Genomic DNA, 22,875 nt, shown 5'->3' on the forward strand with positions numbered 1-22,875 from the left:
ACAAGCTTTGGGTAGATAGGCAATTGCATGGTGAGAGAGATGGGGTTGTTTGGGATGGAGTTTAGCCCCTCGGTGGTTCTTCCTGCTATCCCACCTTGGTTTCTCCCTCAACCAGTGATAGATCTAGGGTTGCTTGAGAGGGTAAGAGATGTTGAGGAAGGAGTAGATTCAGTTGTAAGTGAACATTTAAGAACACAAAACTATGCTTTCTTTAACATTTTCACAGATGGATCTAAGGACCCTAAAACATGGAGGACAGGAGCAGCTTTTAGTGTTCCTGAGTTTAAGGTGGCAGTGACGAAAAGAGCAACGGATCATTTATCTGTTTAAACAATGGAGTTGTTGGCCATACTATTGGCTGCAGAGTGGCTGGAGGAGGTGAGGCCAGACAGGGTAGTCATCTGCTCTGACTCCTGTGCAGCACTGATTAGCTTAAATTCATGTGTGTCTCAGAGCAGACAGGATGTATTGTATGAGGTTTTGCTGTGCTTGTATAGGGTGAAACAGATGGGGGTATTTGTTATGTTCCTCTGGTTACCAGCTCATGTGGGAGTAGAGGGGAATGAGGAAGTGGATATTATTGCCAAGCAGGCTCTTAGACATCCTAATGTTGAGATATAATTGTCAATCAGTAAAGCAGAAGCCTAGGGATTAATAAGAACAGTGGTTAAAAATAAGTGGCAGGAGTTGTGGAACAGGGAGCGTAAGGGAAGACACCTGTATAAGATCCAGGAAAAGGTGGGGGCAGGGAGGTCCTCAGGCCGAGAGAGAAGGGAGCAAAGTGTAGTCACAAGGCTGAGACTGGGACACACAAGGCTAAATAGTACATTGAAATTGGTGGGGAAACATCCGACTGGGAGGTGTGATCGTTGTCAGGAGGAGATGGAGACAGTGGAACATGTTCTATTTCAGTGCCAGAAATATGTGAGAGAAAGGGAGCGATTGTTATTAGATTTGAGGAGTAATGGGGTTGAAGAGCCAGGATTAAGTGAACAGCTTGGGAAATCTTCAGGGGATGTAGTATTTAATTATGTATTTCGTTTCCTTAAGGAGACGAGATTATTGGGTAGGATTTAGACCTTCACCGTCTCTGGTCCACACTCCAATCCAGTTGGTGGCGGTAATGCCCCTTAAAGTTGGTTGCCAACTGCCATATAAAATCCACAGAAGAAGAAGGCCTTCATCCAATGATTTGTGTGTAATGTCATGGAACCAAGTCATGATCAAGGGCTAATAGGGCCCTTGAACAATCTACCGATTTTTGGCATGCCAACCATTTGTTTGTTGCCGCTAGTTTCACGCTATTAATCATGCTTTTTGTGTATTCATGTTACCACTACACAGTGCACATGTTTTGGCAATAGGATCGACATTTATATGATAAGTAATGGGTTAAAACTTACTGTAGTTGAAGGGGTGAAATGTTTCTGCTGTCTGTTCAAGTTTTATAAGGTCTCTGTTAAGGTAGGCGGTGTTTAAACCTGGGCTGTGTTTCCCAAAAGCGTCGTAGCCCTAAAATAATATTTTGTCCATTTAGTTTCAATAGAATTAAGATGATATTAGTGCTACGATGCTTTAGGCAAACCCAGCCTAGAGCTGCGTTCGGAAGCCACAATTATCAGTGTGTAATGTAGCCTAGTTAAAAGGAGAGAAAAGTGTACCCCGGTTTATTTACTACGTTAGGCAGGGTTTAACACTACTATGGGAGTGTGTATTTATGGTAATTATATGAATGAATGTGCATTGTATGCATTTATTTCCAAATGGCAGTTGTTGATAGATGGCCAAGGTGAGGCTTACAGCCTACCTCACTCTTAGCCGCGCGGTTGTCTCTTAGCACGTAGCCCCCTGTGGTTTTGCGCAGACGCAATTGCGTCCCTTTTCGACGTCTCTCTGAATCGGTTCCTTAGCATACGACACCGTTAGCCACTGATTCTCACCGGTCGGCAAGATGTTCAGAGCCGTTGTTCGACTTTCAACCTCTGGGGTACGGAGTTTAGCGCGGACACGACCATGTTTCTCGGGTAAGACTGACGGCAAAGCCTATTAATGGTCTATTTATTCATAAAACTGTTTGCCTTTCGTGTTAGCTTGCTTGCTAGCCAGTTGCCCATAGCAAATAGCCACCAAGCTAGCTAGCTAACGTTAGTCGTAAATGGTATGTAACGTTACGGTAGTCTTCACAAAACTCGACATATAGTTTGCACTATTAGGCTAATTCAATGCATCTCGGTAAGTATATAAAGTCACATACTGTAAGTTGTGTATTGTGATACACAGCTGATTAGCCTAGATGGCGTTAGCTATGTAGCTAACGTTTGCGTCAGGGTGACATTGATTTGCATTTGATCTAAAGTAAAAGTTCTTGGTGCCCTTAAATAGTGTATAGTTATCACGTTCATAAATTGATGTCAGATCCAGTGTAAATGGTTAGAACCACCAGACGGCTAGTAAACTTGAGCATGTGTCCTTGTGATGACCCATACTTCGGTTTTTCGAGGGAGTCACAAGTGCACAACGATGCGCAGCAACTCTAGTCCTTGCGGTCAAACCAGTGTGTTGTTTTATCCTACACCATCTATTGCTCTTGATCTGTTTACACTCAGTTATGGCTAGATTTGTGCTGTCAATATACTAAGTGTCTTGGCATTGACCTCTGACCTTAAGTGACCCAGTTAGCCAGATTGCTGTAAATAGACATTCTTCCTTGCAAAGCCAATGGGATATTGCAATTATGCATGTGATGTATACAGGTCAGTTTCCCCTAGAATAGATTTTGGTGGAGCACACAGGCAAAGTCCTCAAAACAACATCCTGGGCTGCAAAAATCGCATTTGAAATCATCTGGTAGTGAGGTGACATGTCTGACAGAAGGTGTATGTTATGGCTCACCTGCTTTTTCATGAGAATGGAAGGGTGTGTATTGTTTTCAGTCAAGCATCTAGGAACAGGCCTTGACCTCTATATGATCTAGAATTTTTGTTTTCTATGTTGCAGCTCCTTTGGCCTCCCGATGCTACTCCCATGCCAAGGTGGAGACAGATGAGGAGTTTGATGCCCGTTGGGTCACTTATTTCAGCAAGCCAGACATTGATGCCTGGGAGCTGAAGAAAGGTGATCTTCTAAAGAATACTGATAATAAGTCTGCACTTTTGCCGAAGTTCTACTGTCATTTTTTTCAGTCCTTAAGTTTGAGACTAATGGATAGCCAGATTTGAACATTTTTTATAACTGAGTATGCTTGAATCCCATTCCCCATCCCATAGGCATGAACACACTAATTGGCTACGACCTGGTACCTGAACCCAAAATCCTCGACTCAGCTCTTCGTGCTTGCCGAAGGTTGAATGACTTGGCCAGTGCCATCCGCATCCTTGAGGCAGTCAAGGTGAGCTGCACAGCTTCCCCTACCAACTTCTAGTGAAGTCATATCTTGATTAATAAAATAAACATATGTATTTTACAGTGCATATGGAAAGTATTCAGACCCCTTGTCTTTTTCCACATTTTGTTACGTTACAGCCTTATTCTAAAATGGAGTAAATTGTTTAATTTTCCTCATCAATCTACACACAATACCCCATAATGACAAAGCAAAAACAGGTTTAGAAATGTTTGCAAAAAAATTACATAAGTATTCAGACCCTTTTCTCAGTACTTTGTTGAAGCACCTTTGGCAGCGATTACAGCCTCTAGTCTTCTTGGGTATGACACTACAAGCTTGGCACACCTGTATTTGGGGAGTTTCTCCCATTCTTCTCTGCAGCTCCTCTCAAGCTCTGTCCGGTTGGATGGGGAGCGTTGCTGCACAGCTATTTTCAGGTCTTTCCAGAGATGTTCGATCGGGTTCAAGTCCGGGCCCTGGCTGGGCCACTCAAGGACATTGAGACTTGTCCCGAAGCCACTCCTGTGTAGTCTTGGCTGTGTGCTTAGGGTTGTTGTCCTGTTGGAAGGTGAACCTTCACCCCAGTCTGAGATCCTGATTGCTCTGAAGCAGGTTTTTATCAAGGATCTCTCTGTACTTTGCGCCGTGAATTTTTCCCTTGATCCTGACTAATTTCCCAGTCCCTGTCACTGAAAAACATCCCTACAGCATGATGCTGCCACCACCATGCTTCACCGTAGGGATGGTGCCAGGTTTCTTCCAGACGTGACGCTTGGCATTCAGGCCAAAGAGTTCAAGCTGGGTTTCATCAGAACAGAGAATCTTGTTTCTCATGGTCTGAGAGTCTTTAGGTGCCTTTTAGCAAACTCCAAGCGGGCTGTCATGTGCCTTTTACTGAGGAGTGGCTTCTTTCTGGCCACTACCATAAATGCCTGATTGGTGGAGTGCTACAGAGATGGTGGTCCTTCTGGAAGGTCCTCCCATCTCCACAGAGGAACTCTGGAGCTCTGTCAGTGACCATCGGGTTCTTGGTCACCTCCCTGACCAAGGCCCTTCTCCCCTGATTGCTCAGTTTGGCCGGGCAGCCAGCTCTAGGAAGAGTCTTGGTGGCTCCAAACTTCTTCCATTTAAGAATGATGGAGGCCACTGTGTTCTTGGGGACCTTCAATGTTGCAGACATTTTTTGGTACCCTTAACCAGATCTGTGCCTCGACACAATCCTGTCTCGGAGCTCTACGGACAATTCCTTCGACCTCATGGCTTGGTTTTTGCTCTGACATGCACTGTCAACTGTGGGACCTTGTATAGATAGGTGTGTGCCTTTCCAAGTCATGTCCAATCAAATTAATTTCCCACAGGTGGATGCCAATCAAGTTGTAGAAACATCTCAAGGATGATCAGTGGAAACAGGATGCACCTGAGCTAAATTTCGAGTCTCATAGCAAAGGGTCTGAATACTTATGTAAATAAGGTATTTGTTTTTAATTTTTAAATTAGCAAACATTTCTAAAAACCTGTTTTCACTTTGTCATTATGGGGTATTGTGCATAGATTGAGGGGAAAAAATGTCATCCATTTTAGAATAAGGCTGTAACGTAACAAAATGTGGAAAAAGTTAAGGGGTCTGAATACTTTCCAAATGCACTGTACATAATTGTGGATATACTCGCTGCTTTTATATCATATGTCTAAATGGAAAATATCTTCTCTTCCTTTTCAATTTCTGCCATTCGGTTAAAGGAGCTACATGTAGAATCTTTGCATTGTAATTTCAGAAAATATCCATAATATACTGAACAAAAATGTATAGTGTTGGTTCCATGTTTCATGGGCTGAAATAAAATCCCAGAAATATTGAGTATTTCTGTCTGTAATAAAGCCTTTTTGTCGGGGGAAATCTCATTATGCTTGGGTGGGCCTGGCTCCCAAGTGGGTGGGCCTATGCCCACCCATTGCTGTGCCCCTGACCAGTCATGTGAAATACATAAATTAGGGCCTAATTCATTTATTTCAATTGACTGATTTCCTTATATGAACTGTAACTCGGTAAATTATTTGAAATGGTTGCGTTTATATTTTTGTTCAGTATATATCTGCAGTAATAGTGGAATGATGGTGATTCACAACATTTCTTGACCCAATACAAAATCGCATTCTAAAATGTAGACTTTCTATTTGACAACAAAAGCCAGACCGGCTTCTGTCAAAATGGGAAAACTGCACCCTCCCTCTCTTCCATCGGCGTCACTAAGAGGCGTGGTTATCTCCTCGAGCACAACGAACAATGGCAGACTGGGGAGAGCGGCCAATGTAGAAATCGCTCTGTCATTTCCTGGTTGATCAAATTCTACGGACTAAGCCCAATTTCAGTTTGTGATAAAACAATCACTGAATTCTGTAGGGAATCATTTTTACGGCTGTTTTGAAGTTGGACGAAATTGAAAGTAGAATATTATCCACCATGATCCATGCTATCCTGGTTCCTTGGGACTTCCACCACATGTTCAATGCTATCCAGGATTCCTTGGGACTGACGTTACCCCATTGAAGGTGACATTTAAACTGGTTACGGTTATGGACGTTTCAAGGAATCCAGATAGCAATAATCTCTCCCACCATTTTACAGGGAAATGGGATAGGGAGGGTTGTTGCATTTCACCTAGCTTCCACATGGGTGAGACATTATACATGTTGCAGCACCTTTATCGTATTCAGTAGGTGTTTTTGTTCCAGATGGTTAAATTAGTCAATTGTACAGATGGCTGAGCATAAATTATTGAAATAACTTCTATTCACAGACAAATCCACTAATAATGCACATTTTTGAACATTCCAGTATCTTTGAAAAAAGCACTGCTCATTTCAGGGGAACCGCACTGTTGGCTTTTTAGGGTTTGGGCTATTTATTATATTTGGTGGAAGCAGACTTTAATCCTCACATGAGCCACCTAGCTGTACAAAAATAACAGTCAAACTCCTTAATTAGCAGGTGTACTAATTCCTCACCCTTTCAACGTAGCCGATTAGCTGGAAGGTTCACAGCATAATCTATTTTTATGCTATCCTGAACAAAAAATATAAACGCAACATGCAACAATTTCAACGAGTTACAGTTCATATAAGGAAATCAGTCAATTGAAAAATTAATTAGGCCCTAATCTATGGATTTCACATGACTGGGCAGGGGCACAGCCATGGGTGGGCCAATCAGAAATAGTTTTTCCTCACAAAAGGGCTTTATTACAGACAGAAATACTCCTCAGTTTCATCAGCTGTTTGGGTGGCTGGTTTCAGACAATCCCGCAGGTGAAGAAGCCGAATGTGGAGGTCCTGGGCTGGCGTGGTTACACGTGGTCTGCGGGTGTGAGGCTGGTTGGACGTACTGCCAAATTCTCTAAAACAATGTTGGAGGCAGCTTATAATAGAGAAATTAACATTAAATTCTCATTCTCTGGCAACAGCTCTGGTTGACATTCCTGCAGTCAGCATGCCAATTACATGCTACCTCAACTTGAGACATCTGTGGCATTGTGTTGAGTGACACAACTTCACATTAGTGGCCTTTTATTGTCCCCAGCACAAGGTGCACCTGTGTAATGATCATGCTGTTTAATCAGCTTCTTGATATGCCACACCTGTCAGGTGGATTGATTATCTTGGCAAAGGAGAAATGCTCACCAACAGGGATGTAAAGACATTTTGTGGGAAAAATTGTAAAAGCTTTTTGTGTGTATGGAACATTTCTGGGATCTTATTTCAGCTCATGGGACCAACACTTTACATGTTGCGTTTATATTTTTGTTCAGTATGTGTCACTTTTTTCTTGTGAAAAGGGGTTTAACATGTAAAATAAGTGGATTTCATTTCCTTTGAATTTATTCACATAATGTACTAGTATTTTAAGAAACGTATAGAATGGTACACAATCTTCAACCTGTATGCCTTTTTCGTAATATTCCCTATGGTGAACTTTATCATCCTCTCTCTGTAACAGGACAAATCTGGCCCCCACAAAGATATCTACCCATACCTGATTCAAGAACTGCAGCCCACTCTGACTGAGCTGGGTATCTCCACACCTGAGGATCTGGGCATGGACAAATTATAGACATCTTCTTGGTGAGTGCTTACACATTGAAAAGCGAATGCTCTGGGCCCGGTTTCCCAAAAGCATCTTAAGGCTAAGTTTATCGTTACAACCTTCGTAGGAGCATCGTAGAATCTCCGAGCTGTGTCCCAAATCATTGTTACTAAAGTTGCACTTAAACACGTTATTTACCAACTGCCTCAGACCACTCGTAGAACAGCGAAGTGCGTTGTTAAATGCGTTTCACCCCCCCCTACCGTGTCACTTTATACACAGATCTCCGCTAAACATATAACCAAGATGTTTATCAGTCTCTGTGACCCCAGATAACTTCACAACAAAGTTGACTACAAATACAAAGTTGCCAATGTCTCTGCAAATGTTAAACAAGCGAAGGATAAAGATCTTCACATGAAACCTGAGATGACTGCATTAAAAGATAAATAAGCCTACCTACAGTATAGGCTACATAGGCCTATATATTTATATGATATTGAAATCAATTGTTCATTCAATTGAGTTTTATTTAGTGCATTGTTATAGGGTATGCATTAGAATAAGCCGCCTCAATATTAGCAGCCATAAGTTTTAATATATCTCTAGGAGCTGATACATCGTCAGTATTGTGGAATAATTCTAATGTTAAAGGTGCAATGTGCAGAAATCGCTCCGACATTTCCTGGTTGCTAAAATTCTAATAGTTTGTCTAATTTCAGTTTGACAAAACAAGCAGTCATTGTGTAGAGAATCATTGTACTACTCTGAAATAACTTTTACATAACCAAAAATAGTATTAATCATTTTGAAGCTGGTGTACAAAACCAAGAGACACTAAAACTAAACTTAAGAACGGGAAGCATAGATATAGCGCGCATAACAGATCTATCACTTCTTAAGAATTTCTTTCAATGAGAATGACAGATCTATAACCCATTTCTATGTGAACTTGGTCAGGTCGCCCAAAAAGTTACATACTGCAGCATTAAGGTAAGATTTAAACTGAGAAAGCTGGCCCGAGAGCAGCGGTGCCTTTCTTTCGATCCTATCAGTATATAATATAATATGCCATTTAGCAGACGCTTTTATCCAAAGCGACTTAGTCGTGCGTGCATACATTTTTGTGTATGGGTGGTCCCGGGGATCGAACCCACTACCTTGGCGTTACAAGCGCCGTGCTCTACCAGCTGAGCTACAGAGGACCAGTATCGACACATGCCTCAACGACACACTTAGCGAACGTTCTCTCTGCGTGGTGTTTTGGGAAACGCATGTTAAATCTTCGGGAAGTATGGTGGCCGTATATTGAAATGTTATTTTCTCTTAATTTTAAATCAATTACATTTTTCCTTTTAATTTCCCCTCAGGTCATCTGGTGTCCAACGAGATGAACCACTTCTCTTCAAGTCTCTGCCTTGTCCTGGTGTCTGTGTGATGTTGATTTAATCCACGCTCTCCTGTTGTGTACAAAATTATGGATTTAAAAAGCAATATCTATTGACGCTGCTGTCTCAATGGTAAAAGGTTGATTTACTGGCATGTAACCCATTCATTCAACTGTCTCAATGTTCCATTTCCAAACAAACTTTTGTTCAATTAAATCAATTATGGGCTTTTTCAGACCACTGACATGCACAACACACTGAATCTTATGTTTACATGAACAAATGGCAGACCCAAACATTTAACATAACTAGTAGTATGTACTTTGATGCATCTCAGAACACTGCTGAGTCGAAACTAATGTAAGATAGTTGTTCAAGAAAGTTAAGGACAAAGGGATCAATTCCAACAATGGGTTTGGTCAGCATTCACTTTGATTCAATGCAGAGGGGTCCTGTTAATCTGTCAGGTTTTGCATTACCTCTCAAACCCTTCTCTCCGTAGGGTGTTCGGCAGTTCGCTTCACCCAGGCTAGCTGTGTTAAACGTCAATCATCGCATGTGGACTGGTTTTCGAAAGATATGGCCCTTTATCTCTCATTTTTGCGAGAAATAATATTTCAAATAAAAAATACACTTACTGTAACATTAGATAGCAGAATTGCACAGATCCATATGCTGTGTGTGCTTCCTCCCAGTTACACATGCTAGATTGCTAATTAGCACAGGTGGTCATGTCTTAACAAGTGCTGTAAAATGGAGATATAGCCGTGTGGGAACACTAAACCTAAAGGTGTGTAGTAATTTAACCTTTAAAAAATATATATTTCAAGCTGATATGAATATTGCACTGAACAGACAGAATACAGAATTTGATAATGATATCAAATATGGGTAATACGATCACCAGAGACGTTTCTTAGCTCTTTGTTACCACTGAAGTTCTCCAACCTTATTTGGGGTACGGATGAAGTACGGTGAAAGTAGTCCAACAAGGCTTCTGTTGACAGGAAGCGGAAGTGATCCTTAGACTAGCTAGCAGGAGTAAAAGACAGCAGCAATAACAAGACATCCTTTCATGGATGGTTGGAAATACAGTCAACATGCCTGTTTTATCGTGCAAAGCGTGAACATTCCCACCAAACATGAACAACATTATGGAGGAACAGGAGAGGGATACTCTCCTTGCTGCAGTGCCTGAGTCCCAAGTTTTGACACCGGTAACTATGTTTTGGCTAGCTAGCAAGCTAACCAATAACAACACACTCAATCTGATTTCTGGCAACTCTGTTTCAAATGACAGCCAACCTACCATTCTCTCAGCGTATAATGTTACTTGGCTTGTTATCTACTGTAACTTGCTAACGTTAGCGTAAGCTAATCATACTAACTACAGATTGTACACCAGATAATGAGAACGTTATTTACATTTGTCAGACGCTCTCAACCCTAATTGCTGCTGTAAATCGCTCTGGATAAGTGCCTTGCTCAAGGGCACATCGACATATTTTTCACCTAGTCGGCTCGGGGATTAGAACCAGCGACCTTTTGGTTACTGGCCCAACGTTATTAACCGCTAGGCTACTTGCCGCATCCAGCGACTTGTTTAGGTTCACTGACAAATATTAAAAAGAGGGTGTGTAGAATACACATCAATATCGTTCTTTTGATAGTTCAAAACATCTTGTGTAATCTTAAATATTCCGGTAAACCTTTACACTCCTGGGAATATGCCTATATTGCACTGGAGGTTGGTGGCACCTTAATTGGGGACGACAGGCACATGGTAATGACTGCAGCAGAATAGGTAGAAGGGTATCAACAACATCAAACATTCCATTAGCTCCATTCCAAGCATTATTATGAGCCGTCCTCCCCTCAGCAGCCTCCACTGCTATATGGATAGGGCTAAATTGAAATGTTTCTTACAGAATAAATATGAAAAGCGTTTGCATAAGCATAGCTATGGTAGCAATTGAAAGGGAAGAGTTTAGCAAAGTTAAGGACAAAACAGTAAGGTAAGGACACAACACACGACTGAATCCAAACATTACACTGTTGATTTTATGATATGATCAAAGATTTTTGGTGTCCATTACTGGACAGCCCCATACAAACCGACCGCCGCCATAGATTTTTGGTGTCCATTACTGGACAGCCCCATACAAACCGACCGCCGCCATAGATTTTTGGTGTCCATTACTGGACAGCCCCATACAAACCGACCGCCGCCATAGATTTTTCAACTAACCTGTATTTGACTATAATTTTTTTGGTCTCGATTCGGGCAAATAAGTATATTTTAAATGTCAACCATATAAATGTCCATGACCAGTTGCAGGTGGTTCGTTTGAATTTAGAAAATGCTCCATGGGGCAAAATATGTATTCATTTTAATAATGGAGCATTTTCTAAATTGGTGGCAATATACTCGGCTAGTTATCTGAGTCAAATGAGAGGCTAATAGCAGGGCTAATTTGTAGCAGTCTAGCAAAGTTGTGTAGCAGCGTTAGGGCAAGGCTGTTTTCCTGTAGTCCTCTTCCGGGGATCCTCTATTTGTAACAGAATCCGTAATGACATTTCATACATTCCTGATTTTCACATGTCAAGGGTCCTGGCACTGGCAGCAGCTCAAGATCAAGGGCTACAGATGGGAGCATCAGACCTTTGGAGAAGAGGGGACCCTATATCATGTCCAAAGCCCCAGCCATTCACATGAAACTACGTAAGCGCATTCCTGGCCCTAGATATTAGTGACACAATTCCTGTTTAAAGCATTGTGATGTTTAAGTGTTGTCAAAGTCTATGTTTTTATTTAAAGTGTTGTTATTCTGTATGTCACTGAATCCTGGCTTTAGAGAAACATCGTGAGATGGCCCGCAAAGCAATGAAGAAAAAAGGCCTTACGTCAGGGGGTCCAGTGATGCAACAGCCCAGGCAAGGAGGAAAGAGGTAAGAGGAGAGGAGGAGGGAGAAGTATGTTTGTAGGCGTGCATGCAAGCATAATGGAATTTGAGGTATTCGAGCTGTTACAATTCAAGTTTTTCTTGTTCCTCTTGTAGAAGTGTGAAGTTCAACAAAGGTTATGCCGCTTTGAGTCAGCACGCTGAAGATACGCTGATAGCATTGGAATCAGACAGGTAAAGGACTACACACATAGCACCGAATGTTGATCTGCCGTTCATCTGCAGTTCGTTTGGCGCACTGTGTTTTAGGGGCCACACGCTGGAGGATGTCTGACAGTGCGCAAATTATGGCCGGCACTCTGTTCAGAGGTGCTAAGTACTCTCTCCGGCAAACACTATTGGCAAGGCACTATTGACTGCAGACAGAATCTCTAAAGTGCCCTATGTTTATTTAGGAAGTATAGGGCTGGAATTCAATCCAAGTGCGCCTGGTCAGCAATGCACATTCAAAAGGCAATGTTCCCACATTTGCATAGACCACATTCACGGTAAACGCTGCATATGTTGACTCAATCGTAAATGACCTTTAAATGGCACATTGTCCAAATCCGCGATCGGATTGAATCACAGCCTAAGAGTTTTCCTAATGACATTGTCTTGTCTTGACCTTGCAGTGATGATGAGCGAGATGTCGAGCAGTATTCCTCAGGATACTCTTCAGCTGAGGTGAGTGTGCCCAGTGTGAAACATACTATACTCAGACCATGCTTCCACATAGAAAGGCTCATTCGTTGGGCAGCAGTGCTCTCTATCAGGAACAGGGTTCAGTTTCCATATCGAATAGTTGCTCTTATAGTCCACTACAAATCTATTCATATTTAAACACGACTCAATGCAAGTAATCACCATTATTGCCTAAATAGGCTATGTGGAAAAAAAAACATTACACCTACACTTTCTTTTTCTCCTCATACCTTTTTCTTACACCTCCTGTCTGCATACCTTTTTGAATTGTCATTCCACGGCTGACCTGTTGTCCTCTCTGTGCAGGTGCACCCAGACCTAAGCAGGCAGCTGCTGCAGGATGGATACCGGCTGGATGAGATTCCTGACGACGAGGACCTGGACCTCATTCCCCCTAAAGCCATGGGTTCTTCAGCCTGCTGCTGTGCTGAGGCCCCGTCGTGCTTTGTGCAGTGAGGAGGGCACTTAGTGCTGTGACCTGGCTGACCCCGCAGCTCTGTGTTTAAAGACTGGACCTCTGTTACCCTGACCTTAGCCACTGTCTAAGTCAAGCAAGGCCTCCTGTTACCCAAACCCTACCACTGTCTAAGCATGGAACCCCCCTAACACTTTAAACGCCTAGCCACTGTTTATGCAGTGCTCTCTACACCCTAACTAACCTTAAGCATGGACTAAAGTCATCCCAAGCCTTAGCCACTGTCCAAGCAGGGCTCTCTGTCACCCCAAAGGTTGACCTCTGTGTTATTTTGGAACTAGATGAAATGCTAACCATGCTGCAGCCCCTCTGAATAGACAGGTGCAGGGTGATTCATCTCTGGACATGCACTGCACTCATTAACCTGAGGGAGAAGGTCACTGTCTTGTTGTCCTCTTTGGCATATCGCTCCCAGGTCTATTTAAACATAAAAAATGAATATGCAAGGTAATATGCATACAGCAAATGTCTTAGAGCGGTTTGAACGCTAAAGCTTTTTCGCAAGCTTGTCTTGCTTCAATTCCCTTTTTTCAAAGTAAGCCCTTTGAAAACAAACCTGAACATTCCCTAACTATAGATGCATTGATCGGCATTTTTATACATCTTCCTAAAATTCCCTGTTTTTGTTGCAAATCCCTGGTATTAATCTTGGGTCTAACCTCAGACCCTTGTCTGTGGCTTTGACACTACATGGTTTACTTGTATGTGAATGAATGCTTTAAATGATTTAGGGATACTAGCACTTACTCTTATGTCAGGCTGCCTTTCAATGCTTTGTCCAAAAAAGTTTACAAAATAGCACTGTTTTTACAGCAATGAGAACTGTGGTCAATCTTGTCCTGCGTGTTAGAGGTAACATTACAGCCCATGGTGTCACTGAGGTTAACCACTACCTCCTGGCAATGCTGTAGACAATGACCCACTTGCTCCTCTCTTCCTACTACATTTACATTACATTTTAGTCATTTAGCAGACGCTCTTATCCAGAGCGACTTACAGTTAGTGAGTGCATACATTTTTCATACTGGCCCCCCGTGGGAAACGAACCCACAACCCTGGCGTTGTAAGCGCCATGCTCTACCAACTGAGCTACAGGGGACTACTACATATAGTAACTAGATACTCAGAGGGACATGCATACGATATCAGAAGGCGATCTGAACAGACAAGTCACCTCCTACCTGTTGTTACATTATGATCACTCTCTCTCACGTCACTCAGCAAATTGTCAATTTTCCCACCCTCATGTTACAGTGTTTTGGTATCTTCTGATTTTAAAAGCAAGCAGTGCATTGTGAGTACACTAAACATCTTGAAGAATTTTGTCTGTAATGTCAGGCATTAGAATGAGTGATTCTCATCACTCGAGCCCTTACATGTGTGACTAAAGATAAGAAGTGTGTTTGCTAGTTGCTGTTTATCAGTGCAGACTTAATATGGAAGTGTGTGTCAGTGTGGCTGTGTTTACACAAGCAACCCAATTCTGATCTTTTTTCACTAATTGGTCTTTTGACCAATCACTTCAGCTTTGAAAAAGAGCTGATGTGGAAAGATCTGGCATGATTAGTCAAAATACCAATTAGTATAAATAATATCAGAATTGGGCTGCCTGTTTAAATGCAGCCATTGAGTGCTTGACCTGTGTTGCTAGATAGATAAATATTGCACTCAACACCAACTGGTGCGGTCAGTAGCCAGTACACTGCACTTGACTGTATTATGCAACTAATGGGACAATCTGCTTCTGTATCCTAGTTAAAACAATATACCAAGTGTTACTGAGCGCTTCATGCAATAACTAGAACAATTATTATGTATAGGAAACACTATTTTTATTTGATTATAAATATTGTTTTGCTATATTCAATATAATTAATTAATATACACATGTCCTTTTGTAATTTTCTTCTGGTTTGCTGGAGGGGATGTTACACCATTGAAAGTTATTTTCACAGAATTCAGAGTACTATCAGTCAATCTAATCTCTGTCAAATATTTGTTATGTAGAAGAGCTTGGATGTACAGGATTGAGGATGCAGAATATGTTTATGATGAGTATTCTGGTATATTGGAAAGACAAAAACTGGTCAAACCTAATTTCATTAGAATAGATCAGGGGTGTCAAACTCATTCCATGGAGGGCCTAGTGTCTGCTGGTTTTTGGTTTATCCTTTCAATTAAGACCTAGACAACCAGGTGAGGGGAGTTCCTTACTAATCAGTGACCCTAATTCCTCAATCAAGTACAAGGGAGGAGCGAAAACCCGCATATACTCGGCGCTCCGTGGAATGAGTTTGACACGTGGAATAAATATATCGTTAACCGAAATAGGGACCACACACACAGTGGGGCCATAGTACCAGACCAGAACATTTCCATCCACATCCATTTGGGGGCAGAATTGAGTTGTCACAATATTATTTCATGGCGAGGGAAGTAACCTAACATTACTGTCATTACTTACATGCATCATTGTATAAATGTGTCTTTGTAGGCTATTTTATAGCTCACCGCTCAGCAGAGTAGTTTTTATCTGGGATTATAAATTGCATTAGTATTGTACGGCAATAGTTATATCATTTTAGCTTTACATTATCATTGTTTGCCAAAAATGTAGGGTAGGCTAATTATACAACAGGCAAGTTATCCACATGTTAAATGTAATTGTATTGAGGGGAAAAGCCTGTCAGCATAACGGCCACACGCGATCTATTATGTACTATTTAATAGGCTCTAGTTTGCATGGACTGTGACAGTGTTGCCATTCTCATAAGATTGCCATTCTCATGAGATTTGCATACGCATAGTAACTATTCAACCAACGTAGCACTGCGCTGGAACTCTGGAACTTGTTGCTGTCGCTGGGCGGGCCCTAATGATGTTGTACGCCTAGGCGGGGGGTGTAATTCAAGTGAAGGAAAATCGAGTCAAGGGAGTTACCTCAACGGCAAGCTTTTCGAGATATGAGATCGGGCCATATTTCGTGTCCGTCTTTCTCTAAATTAGAAAAAGAAGTGGAGAACGATATAATTGAGAGTTACACAGCCAACATTCTGCCTATCTGCTGGTGGACAAATGTAACCCCCCCCCCGTGCATGCACAATTTCTGTGTTTACAAGTGATTGAAACCGTGCCAGCGAAGAGGGAAAAGGATAACCTAGGAAGGAGGGATGGTGGACAATTCTGGTAGCAGCAAGGCACAAATGGTGAGTTGTTTCCCCCTGTTTGGCGCTGTGCCCTGGCTGGGTCGCGGTTGTGTCATAGCCTAGGGAGCGAGGTAGCGAACATTTTATTTGCAGAGCAATATAGGCTAAAAGCACGAGACTATCAAAAGTAACGCTTTTTTTATTATTATTATTGAAATCCTCATTACTATTTAGTTTTGATAGTTTAGCGTACGTCATTGCCATTTTTTTGTTTTAATTACAGTTGTAAATCCGACTGCAAATAAATAATGAATCGTGCATAACCAAATAAAATTGATTAAATGGATGCATATTTTCGTGCACTGTAATCAGCGACCCTAATATGATTTAGATATATACTTTTTTTTTTCTCTATTGGTAGCCTACAAACTAGCCAGCTATGATACTATACACTGTTTACTCATTCATGTACGTTTTCTGGAGCCTCGCCATATGCATCCGGAAGGCTAATTTAGACTGACTGCGCGAGTAGGAGAGAAGAGGCTGTAGGCCTATGTGTTTTGGATACAATTATATTCGAACATTAACCATATCAATCATCTAATTTTGAATGTAGGATACATCTGGGTTGATTCGCGTTTCCTATTGAAGCTAAATTGTAACTTTTTGATGAGAAACATAACTGTACGAGGCTACATGGTTGACAATTGTTTCAAAGTTGTTAACCGAAGTTTCTGTCAAAATCGAATGTTGTTTACATTGTTTTGGCTCATGCTTAAAGTGGTGCATATCTATTTCAATTCAGTGTTATGCATGAACTCGAATACATTTTTTTCAAATAAGAAGCATAAATGCAATATGCTGTAGATATATATACAGGACAAAACAGGGTCCTGTAACTTATGTATTATGTGCAGCTATGCTGAACTAAATATCATTTGCCTATCACTACACTTATGTACAAATATATCCTGCATGTTACTACTGTACTTTTAAATACAATCACGTGTAACACTAGATATTGCATACCATACAATCTTTTCCATGCAGTCTATTCTTTTGTATATTTTTTTGTTTATCAACGATATTTTGCCTGTTCTCCCCTTTCCTCAATACCAATTAGCCTTTCCCTCATCTATTGTGCTCATGTTGGAACTTACCCATGTTATCTTCATGAAGGGGATGGTTTGTTGTAGTCTATTGTACTAAGTCTGGCGGTGACAGATAGGACTTCCCTGTTTTTTATGTCTAAATAGTCCACTTTGTGTTATGCATGTTTTTATTAGAACCTGTAAAGCCAGACATCCAGTGGTAATTTGAGTTGTTCGTTTATGGTTGGCTATTGATGTCTTTCTCACTTCCTCCCCCAGCCCAGTATGTCACAGGAGAGTGGTCTGGGGGGTGTCTATCCTCAGGGAGGCACGGCAGGAGGAATGAAGCTGGAGGCCGTCATGGAGCAGCTGCAGCGCCAGCAGCAGGCCAGGCTGGAGATGGAGCGCAAGGAGAGGAGGCTCCGCGAGGCCCACATCATGTACGCCCAGCAGGTAGCAGCGCAGCAGGCCATCCTGGCTGCGGCCCGGGCCTCTGGAGCTGGCTTCATGGGCAAGGCCCTGGGTGGAGGTGCAGGGATACCAAGAGGAGGCCCGCTGTCCCGGGTCTTCAACCAGAGCAGTGTGGACTCGGAGAGGGAGGACGAGGACAGAGGCCGGGATTCAGGGGATGAAGATGACGATGAGGAGATGATGGATGGAGATGAGGGGAGCGAGGAGGAAGAGGGAGGGGCTAGTGGTCTTGAGTACCTCCGCAAGCAGACACTGGCTCTACAACAGGGTGCCTCCCGCCTCCCAGCGCATCCATTTGGCAGTTACTCTACCTCGGGCCCCCAGCAGGCCCCATTGCCACCCGTCAGGGTGAAGCAGGAGCCTGACGAGAGCCGCTCTCCTGCAGGGCCCCACTCTGCCACCTCCCCCAACGGGCAGGCCGAATGGAATAGCTTTGACGATCAATTCAAACAGGTAAGGCCACCTTGGCTTACTGCCAATCTACTCTCTCCTTATTACTGTATGTCAGTTCTCCTTTCTTAGCTATATTCTCAAAATCCTATCCCCAGTTGAATTTTATGTCTGCCCTTGACATGAAAGAGTAGACTTGTCCACATGAAGAAATATTGCCACATTTCTCTGAATATTTATCTTCAGCAGCTAATCTGGCATCAAAGTTGTACTATCTCTTCCCCAAACACTGTGAGTCAACACAAAGCTGTGTAATGAAAACACAAATGTCCCCTTGGTAAGTAAGCGTCATATAGGAGGAAAGCCTTTCGCTATTTTCCTGTCTCCTGTTGTGTGTTTTGTCTGATTGTTCCGCTCGCCCCTGCTGTGAGCGGGTGGGTTAATCTTGGCTTCGACACAGACCTCTCAGCCAGTATCTTTGTGAGACACTTACAATCACTGGGGAGGGCTGAGCCGCTCTTTAGCTTTTGTGGCCAAATATCCTAGAAGTGTGTGCTGGCAGAGGGCCAGGCACGTGTGTTGCTCGCTCTCACTCACTCTGCGCTCTCTCACGCTCAGTGATTTCTCTCCTGGCAGACATGCAGCACACGGGGTGGGAAGGTAGATGTTTACTACAGCACAGTAGTGGTGTATCCATCTGAGTGGTTTCTGCACTGTGCCAAGTGTACTTTTTAATTGAAGGTAAATGTTTCCTCACCGCTGTGTTACGGCTCGACAGAATGCTGAGTGGAAGCCAAGCTATCCTTCATTGTTGAGACGGCGCTAGGGAAGTATCATGTGTTGTGTAACAGCCCACCAGTGGTTGATATAAAAAGCCATGTTGCAGTGGAGTTGACAAACGTAGGAGGCAGAAAAGATCTGTTGCTGTGACTGACCGTTGCGTGTGCTGCACTATAATTTTCCAAGGATGTCATTACTGTCTATTTAAAGGGGAAATGGCTTTGGGACTGTCACTCTGTCTATTTCCACATGTAGCTTCACAGGGGTGATGGTGGAAGGGGAAGTAAATAAATGATAGCAGAATGAGCCCTGGATTAGAGGCAGGCAGGCAGGCAGCAGCAGTGCTGTGATCAGAGCAGAAGAGGTGTCGCAGAGCCCTGGCCTGGCTATCTGTGGCGTGGTTCTTTTATTAGGAGAGGGGGTTGAGCCTGGGGGGTGGGGGAGGCATTGTCAAACGAGAATTGGTCTGCGCTTGTTTTGTGTCCTCTCTTTTATCTTTCCTGTCATTATGTCAGCTCTGCAGTATTTAATGATGGCTCATCTCTTGTGGCAGTTTCAGGTTGCACTGCTGAAGGGGGAGCGGGACAGTGGAGGCAGGGGGACTTTTATGATGGTATTGGCTTCAAGAGGCTGGAGAGAAGCCCCAGCAAATGCCACTAATACCATTCTCCGCGGGGAGTGTGTTAATAGTATTTTCGAAAGCAATGGCAGACACTATAACCTGGGTGTCACAATAGTGAAAGTAGCCTATTATATAAAGTTATATTAAGAAGGGTATAAAAACCAAATGGAACAACCTACCACTGATTTGATATTATGCAATTATTCAATTGGCCAAGAATGTCCTCTATGACAGTGTTTCCCAACTCCAGTCCTCCAGTACCCCCAACAGCACACTTTTTTTTTATAGGTCCGGACAAGCACACCTGATTCAACTTGTCAATTAATCATCAAGCCCTCAATGAGTTGAATCAGGTCAGTTTGTCTGCGGCTACAACAAAAATGTGTGCCGTTGGGAAACACTGCTCTACGACAGCACTCCCTGTGTGTTTCTGTGTGTCAAAGGAGCGTGGTGTTAAGATAGGGGGTGGAGAGAGTTTCTGTGTTTTCTGTCATTGATGCATGTGTTGTGACCTTGCCCCTGCCCTAAACAGCAGAGTAAATAATTGCCAAACAAGAGGATGGACAAAGGCATTGCGTGGAGTGTCGACCGGAGTGTTATTGGGCCTGGGCAGACTTCTCTCTCTCTTTGGTCTGGGCTCTGCTGTAGGCCCACTAATTGACCTCTCGTATCCTTCCCCTCTCCTCGTGGTAATCTCCCAGTGATTAATAGAGTAATAATCACGCCTGTGGACCATGCCCTGGGTGTGTGTGTGCGCCTGGCCCCCGATGGTGTCAGGCAGTGATAGCTAACTCCCTCCCTAGCAGTTACATACTGGAGGGGTTGAGCTGAGCATTCTCTAATGATAATGCAGGTGGTAGTGGTAGACTAGAGGTGGTTTTGGTTTCGCTGGTTTATCTGCTGTTTCATCATGTTTACGTCTTTGATTTCATTCATTCTGCTTGTCAAGGGAGACCTAACCAACAATATGGAGACTGTAACAAGGGCTTCATTTGCATTGTAGTGATGAGAGACTGAGGGAGTCAGGGAGAGCTAAGCTGGGTCTAGGAGGGAGGATAAGCCTCTCTCTCATCGCATCATTAAACTCCAAGCCCTGCTGGTTTCTACTCCTGGCTGCTGCTAGCTACTGGCCAGGCATCAATACATGTTTGTTGAATGCATGCTGTTGCATAATTCAGCTGTCGCCCCAGCAACACGTCAGTCAGGAAATGGGGAGCTGACTGCACAGCTGCAGCTGCCTGCGATGCGATCGATGGAGGTTGTGTGAGCTGCTTTTTTGTGTGAGCTGCTTTTAGAGCCATTTGCTGGGGCTTCTCTCCAGCCTCTTGAAGCCAATACCATCATAAAAGTCCCCCTGCCTCCACTGTCCCACTCCCCCTTCAGCAGTGCAACCTGAAACTGCCACAAGAGATGAGCCGTCATTAAATATGTTTGGCCTCATTTATGGCTCATGTATGATGAATGAGGACATATTAGCAGATGTATTCAACTATGCATTTTGACAATGAAATGTGGAACAAATGCAGCCTGATGCATCTGCCTGGCAGAGTGCTGGGAAGGCCACTGGAAATGTGTGAGAAATGGTTTCTTTGCACCGTGACATGGCTTCAGATCTCAGAGATAGAGGCTGTGGTTGGAATCATGGGGCCTCTCTCCCTCCTCGCCTAGTCTGTGATACAGTACAGGTGTACGACATCAGTATGACCTGGTTAAAGGCTTCACATTGTTGCCTTGTTTGTATTCATTTTCCAATGCCACTTACTACCTGTTGTTTTTCAATAATGTTGTATACCTTGTTCAGTTTGAACTCCCGCATCTCATTTGTTTAGCAAACCAACATCCTGCTTGTGTTCTCCTATCGCTATGGCAATGTCATTCAGGCATTCTGGATGGACAGCTACTACTAGGGATCTGTAGCTATTACAAGCCAGATTCTTGCCGTGTTTAGTTCAGTGAACACATTCTGCTTTTAGTTTATTTTCTTACCTGCCGCAGGCTAGAGTTCTTCTCACAAGCCTTTTTTTCAACCAACAGAATTTCCTGGCCTAGATAATTCTTCACATCTATTTATAGAACCATTGTGCAACACCTATTTGTTGTACAGCTGAACGCATAAAAAACCAACATGAAGAGGTGTCTTATTAGTACTACACAGGTTTTCTAATGGTTGTGTTTATAGACTGGTTAAATAAGTATAGCCAATCTTGTTTTGCATTTGGGGGTTGTAGAATGTTAGTGTACAGTCTTTTGTCCACTCAGATGGACGTCTCCTTTAGGTATCCTATTTGGCAAGACAGGAACTAACTTGATTTTTTTACTGATGTTCTATTGAGACTGAAACGTTGGTTAAGTTAAGATCCATTACATTTTTGTGGACCATCAAGATCACAAGTGTGCTGCTTTTCAATTCAGAATACAGGAACTAACAGAAGAAAAAACGATCAAGAACACACATGCTATGGTCTGGGCGTTGTTGATGTGTCCTAATGTGATTCATGTGATTGATAGGCTGAGCGCTAAGGGGTTAACGTTGCCTAATTTGGCCTGTTAATTTCAGAGCTTGTCTCAATACAGATTAGACATGCTGCTCAGGGCCTCCATGATTCCAGCTTTATTTTTAGTTTGTGGTGGACAACTACCTAGTGAGATTGTGGCTGGAGCCAGGATTTATGATAACAGTTTGAGAAGTTTATGATTATTTAAATTAGGATATCCATAGTTTGTTGCTCTTGTGTTAGGCTGATTTAAGATGTAGCTTTAACAGTGGGTTTGAACTAACTGGCTTTGTATACATTTCTATTTTCATGCTTCAGGCAGTCCACATTCATGAATTATGTATGTTGATGTTTTCGTATGTATTTTAATCCAGAGTCTTTATTTTCATAACCTGGGTTTCGGTGGTGTAGCATTTCTAACTCTTTAAACAGACTCGGGCGCTGTGTTTATACATTTGCTTCACATGGTGCGTTGCGTCTGTAGTGGGATTTTCTGTCTATGTTTGTGGCTCAGTGCTTTGTGGGCCTTCGTTGTGCCTCATTAACACAGGGCCCCGGCTGGGTGGTTTGGGTGAAGGAGGTAACACGCGATTAGCACTGACTCCACCATTCTAATAGCATTATTTCTATCAGAGAATAGTCTGTACTCAATGTAACTGTGTTAGTTTGTCTTGGTATAGAAACAAATACAGAACCTGTTTAGGTGTCAGATATACAGAGATTTAGAAAGGAGAATTGAGCCTGACTAATCTGGTGAGATGATCTAACAATGAGGTTATAGGAAGAATCCTTTGTGGGAGTTTGCTTGCGCTATCCTGCCCCTAACAGTCAAGTGTGGAATATTCCGCTAACCTAGAAATGGAGGTAGAGAGATGAAGGGGGAGGGGGATATGTTGTAGAAGGA

General features: G+C 42.8%; 3 protein-coding genes across 4 annotated transcripts in view; all 3 read left to right on the forward strand.

Moving 5' to 3' along the window:
• Window positions 1-1,163: 1,163 nt before the first annotated feature.
• On the forward strand, window positions 1,164-9,003 carry LOC311128182 (cytochrome c oxidase subunit 5A, mitochondrial-like). Its single transcript, XM_084160189.1, has 5 exons — window positions 1,164-2,024; window positions 2,998-3,114; window positions 3,267-3,388; window positions 7,380-7,504; window positions 8,837-9,003. Exons 1-4 carry the CDS (start codon window positions 1,952-1,954, stop codon window positions 7,491-7,493), a joined length of 426 nt encoding a protein of 141 aa, XP_084016315.1. The 5' UTR covers window positions 1,164-1,951; the 3' UTR covers window positions 7,494-7,504; window positions 8,837-9,003.
• An 856-nt stretch (window positions 9,004-9,859) lies between these two features.
• Window positions 9,860-14,860, forward strand: LOC311127690 (protein FAM219B-like). The gene is made up of 6 exons (XM_084159560.1): window positions 9,860-10,071; window positions 11,462-11,576; window positions 11,710-11,803; window positions 11,914-11,991; window positions 12,432-12,483; window positions 12,808-14,860. Exons 1-6 carry the CDS (start codon window positions 9,997-9,999, stop codon window positions 12,955-12,957), a joined length of 564 nt encoding a protein of 187 aa, XP_084015686.1. The 5' UTR covers window positions 9,860-9,996; the 3' UTR covers window positions 12,958-14,860.
• Window positions 14,861-15,729: 869 nt separating this feature from the next.
• Window positions 15,730-22,875, forward strand: part of LOC311128435 (AT-rich interactive domain-containing protein 3B-like) — a 61,324-nt gene continuing 54,178 nt past the window's right edge. For both annotated transcript variants that reach the window (XM_084160568.1, XM_084160569.1), the window contains exons 1-2: window positions 15,730-16,182; window positions 17,493-18,137. In XM_084160568.1, coding sequence (XP_084016694.1) covers window positions 16,147-16,182; window positions 17,493-18,137 — 681 coding nt within the window. In that variant the 5' untranslated portion in view covers window positions 15,730-16,146. The remainder of the gene's footprint in view (window positions 16,183-17,492; window positions 18,138-22,875) is intronic.

This window comes from Coregonus lavaretus (assembly GCF_964263955.1).
Source record: "Coregonus lavaretus genome assembly, chromosome: 4".
Classification (NCBI taxonomy): Eukaryota; Metazoa; Chordata; class Actinopteri; order Salmoniformes; family Salmonidae; genus Coregonus; species Coregonus lavaretus.

What these genes read in the sequence shown, in the direction of transcription:
- LOC311127690 (XM_084159560.1), top strand. Translation starts at nt 9,997, where the DNA reads ATGAACAACATTATGGAGGAACAGGAGAGGGATACTCTCCTTGCTGCA. An exon ending in CCCAGGCAAGGAGGAAAGAG is followed by an intron (nt 11,804 to 11,913) that starts GTAAGAGGAGAG and finishes TTCCTCTTGTAG; the next exon opens with AAGTGTGAAGTTCAACAAAG. An exon ending in ATAGCATTGGAATCAGACAG is followed by an intron (nt 11,992 to 12,431) that starts GTAAAGGACTAC and finishes TTGACCTTGCAG; the next exon opens with TGATGATGAGCGAGATGTCG.
- LOC311128182 (XM_084160189.1), top strand. Translation starts at nt 1,952, where the DNA reads ATGTTCAGAGCCGTTGTTCGACTTTCAACCTCTGGGGTACGGAGTTTA. An exon ending in GACACGACCATGTTTCTCGG is followed by an intron (nt 2,025 to 2,997) that starts GTAAGACTGACG and finishes TCTATGTTGCAG; the next exon opens with CTCCTTTGGCCTCCCGATGC. An exon ending in TGCCTGGGAGCTGAAGAAAG is followed by an intron (nt 3,115 to 3,266) that starts GTGATCTTCTAA and finishes CCCATCCCATAG; the next exon opens with GCATGAACACACTAATTGGC.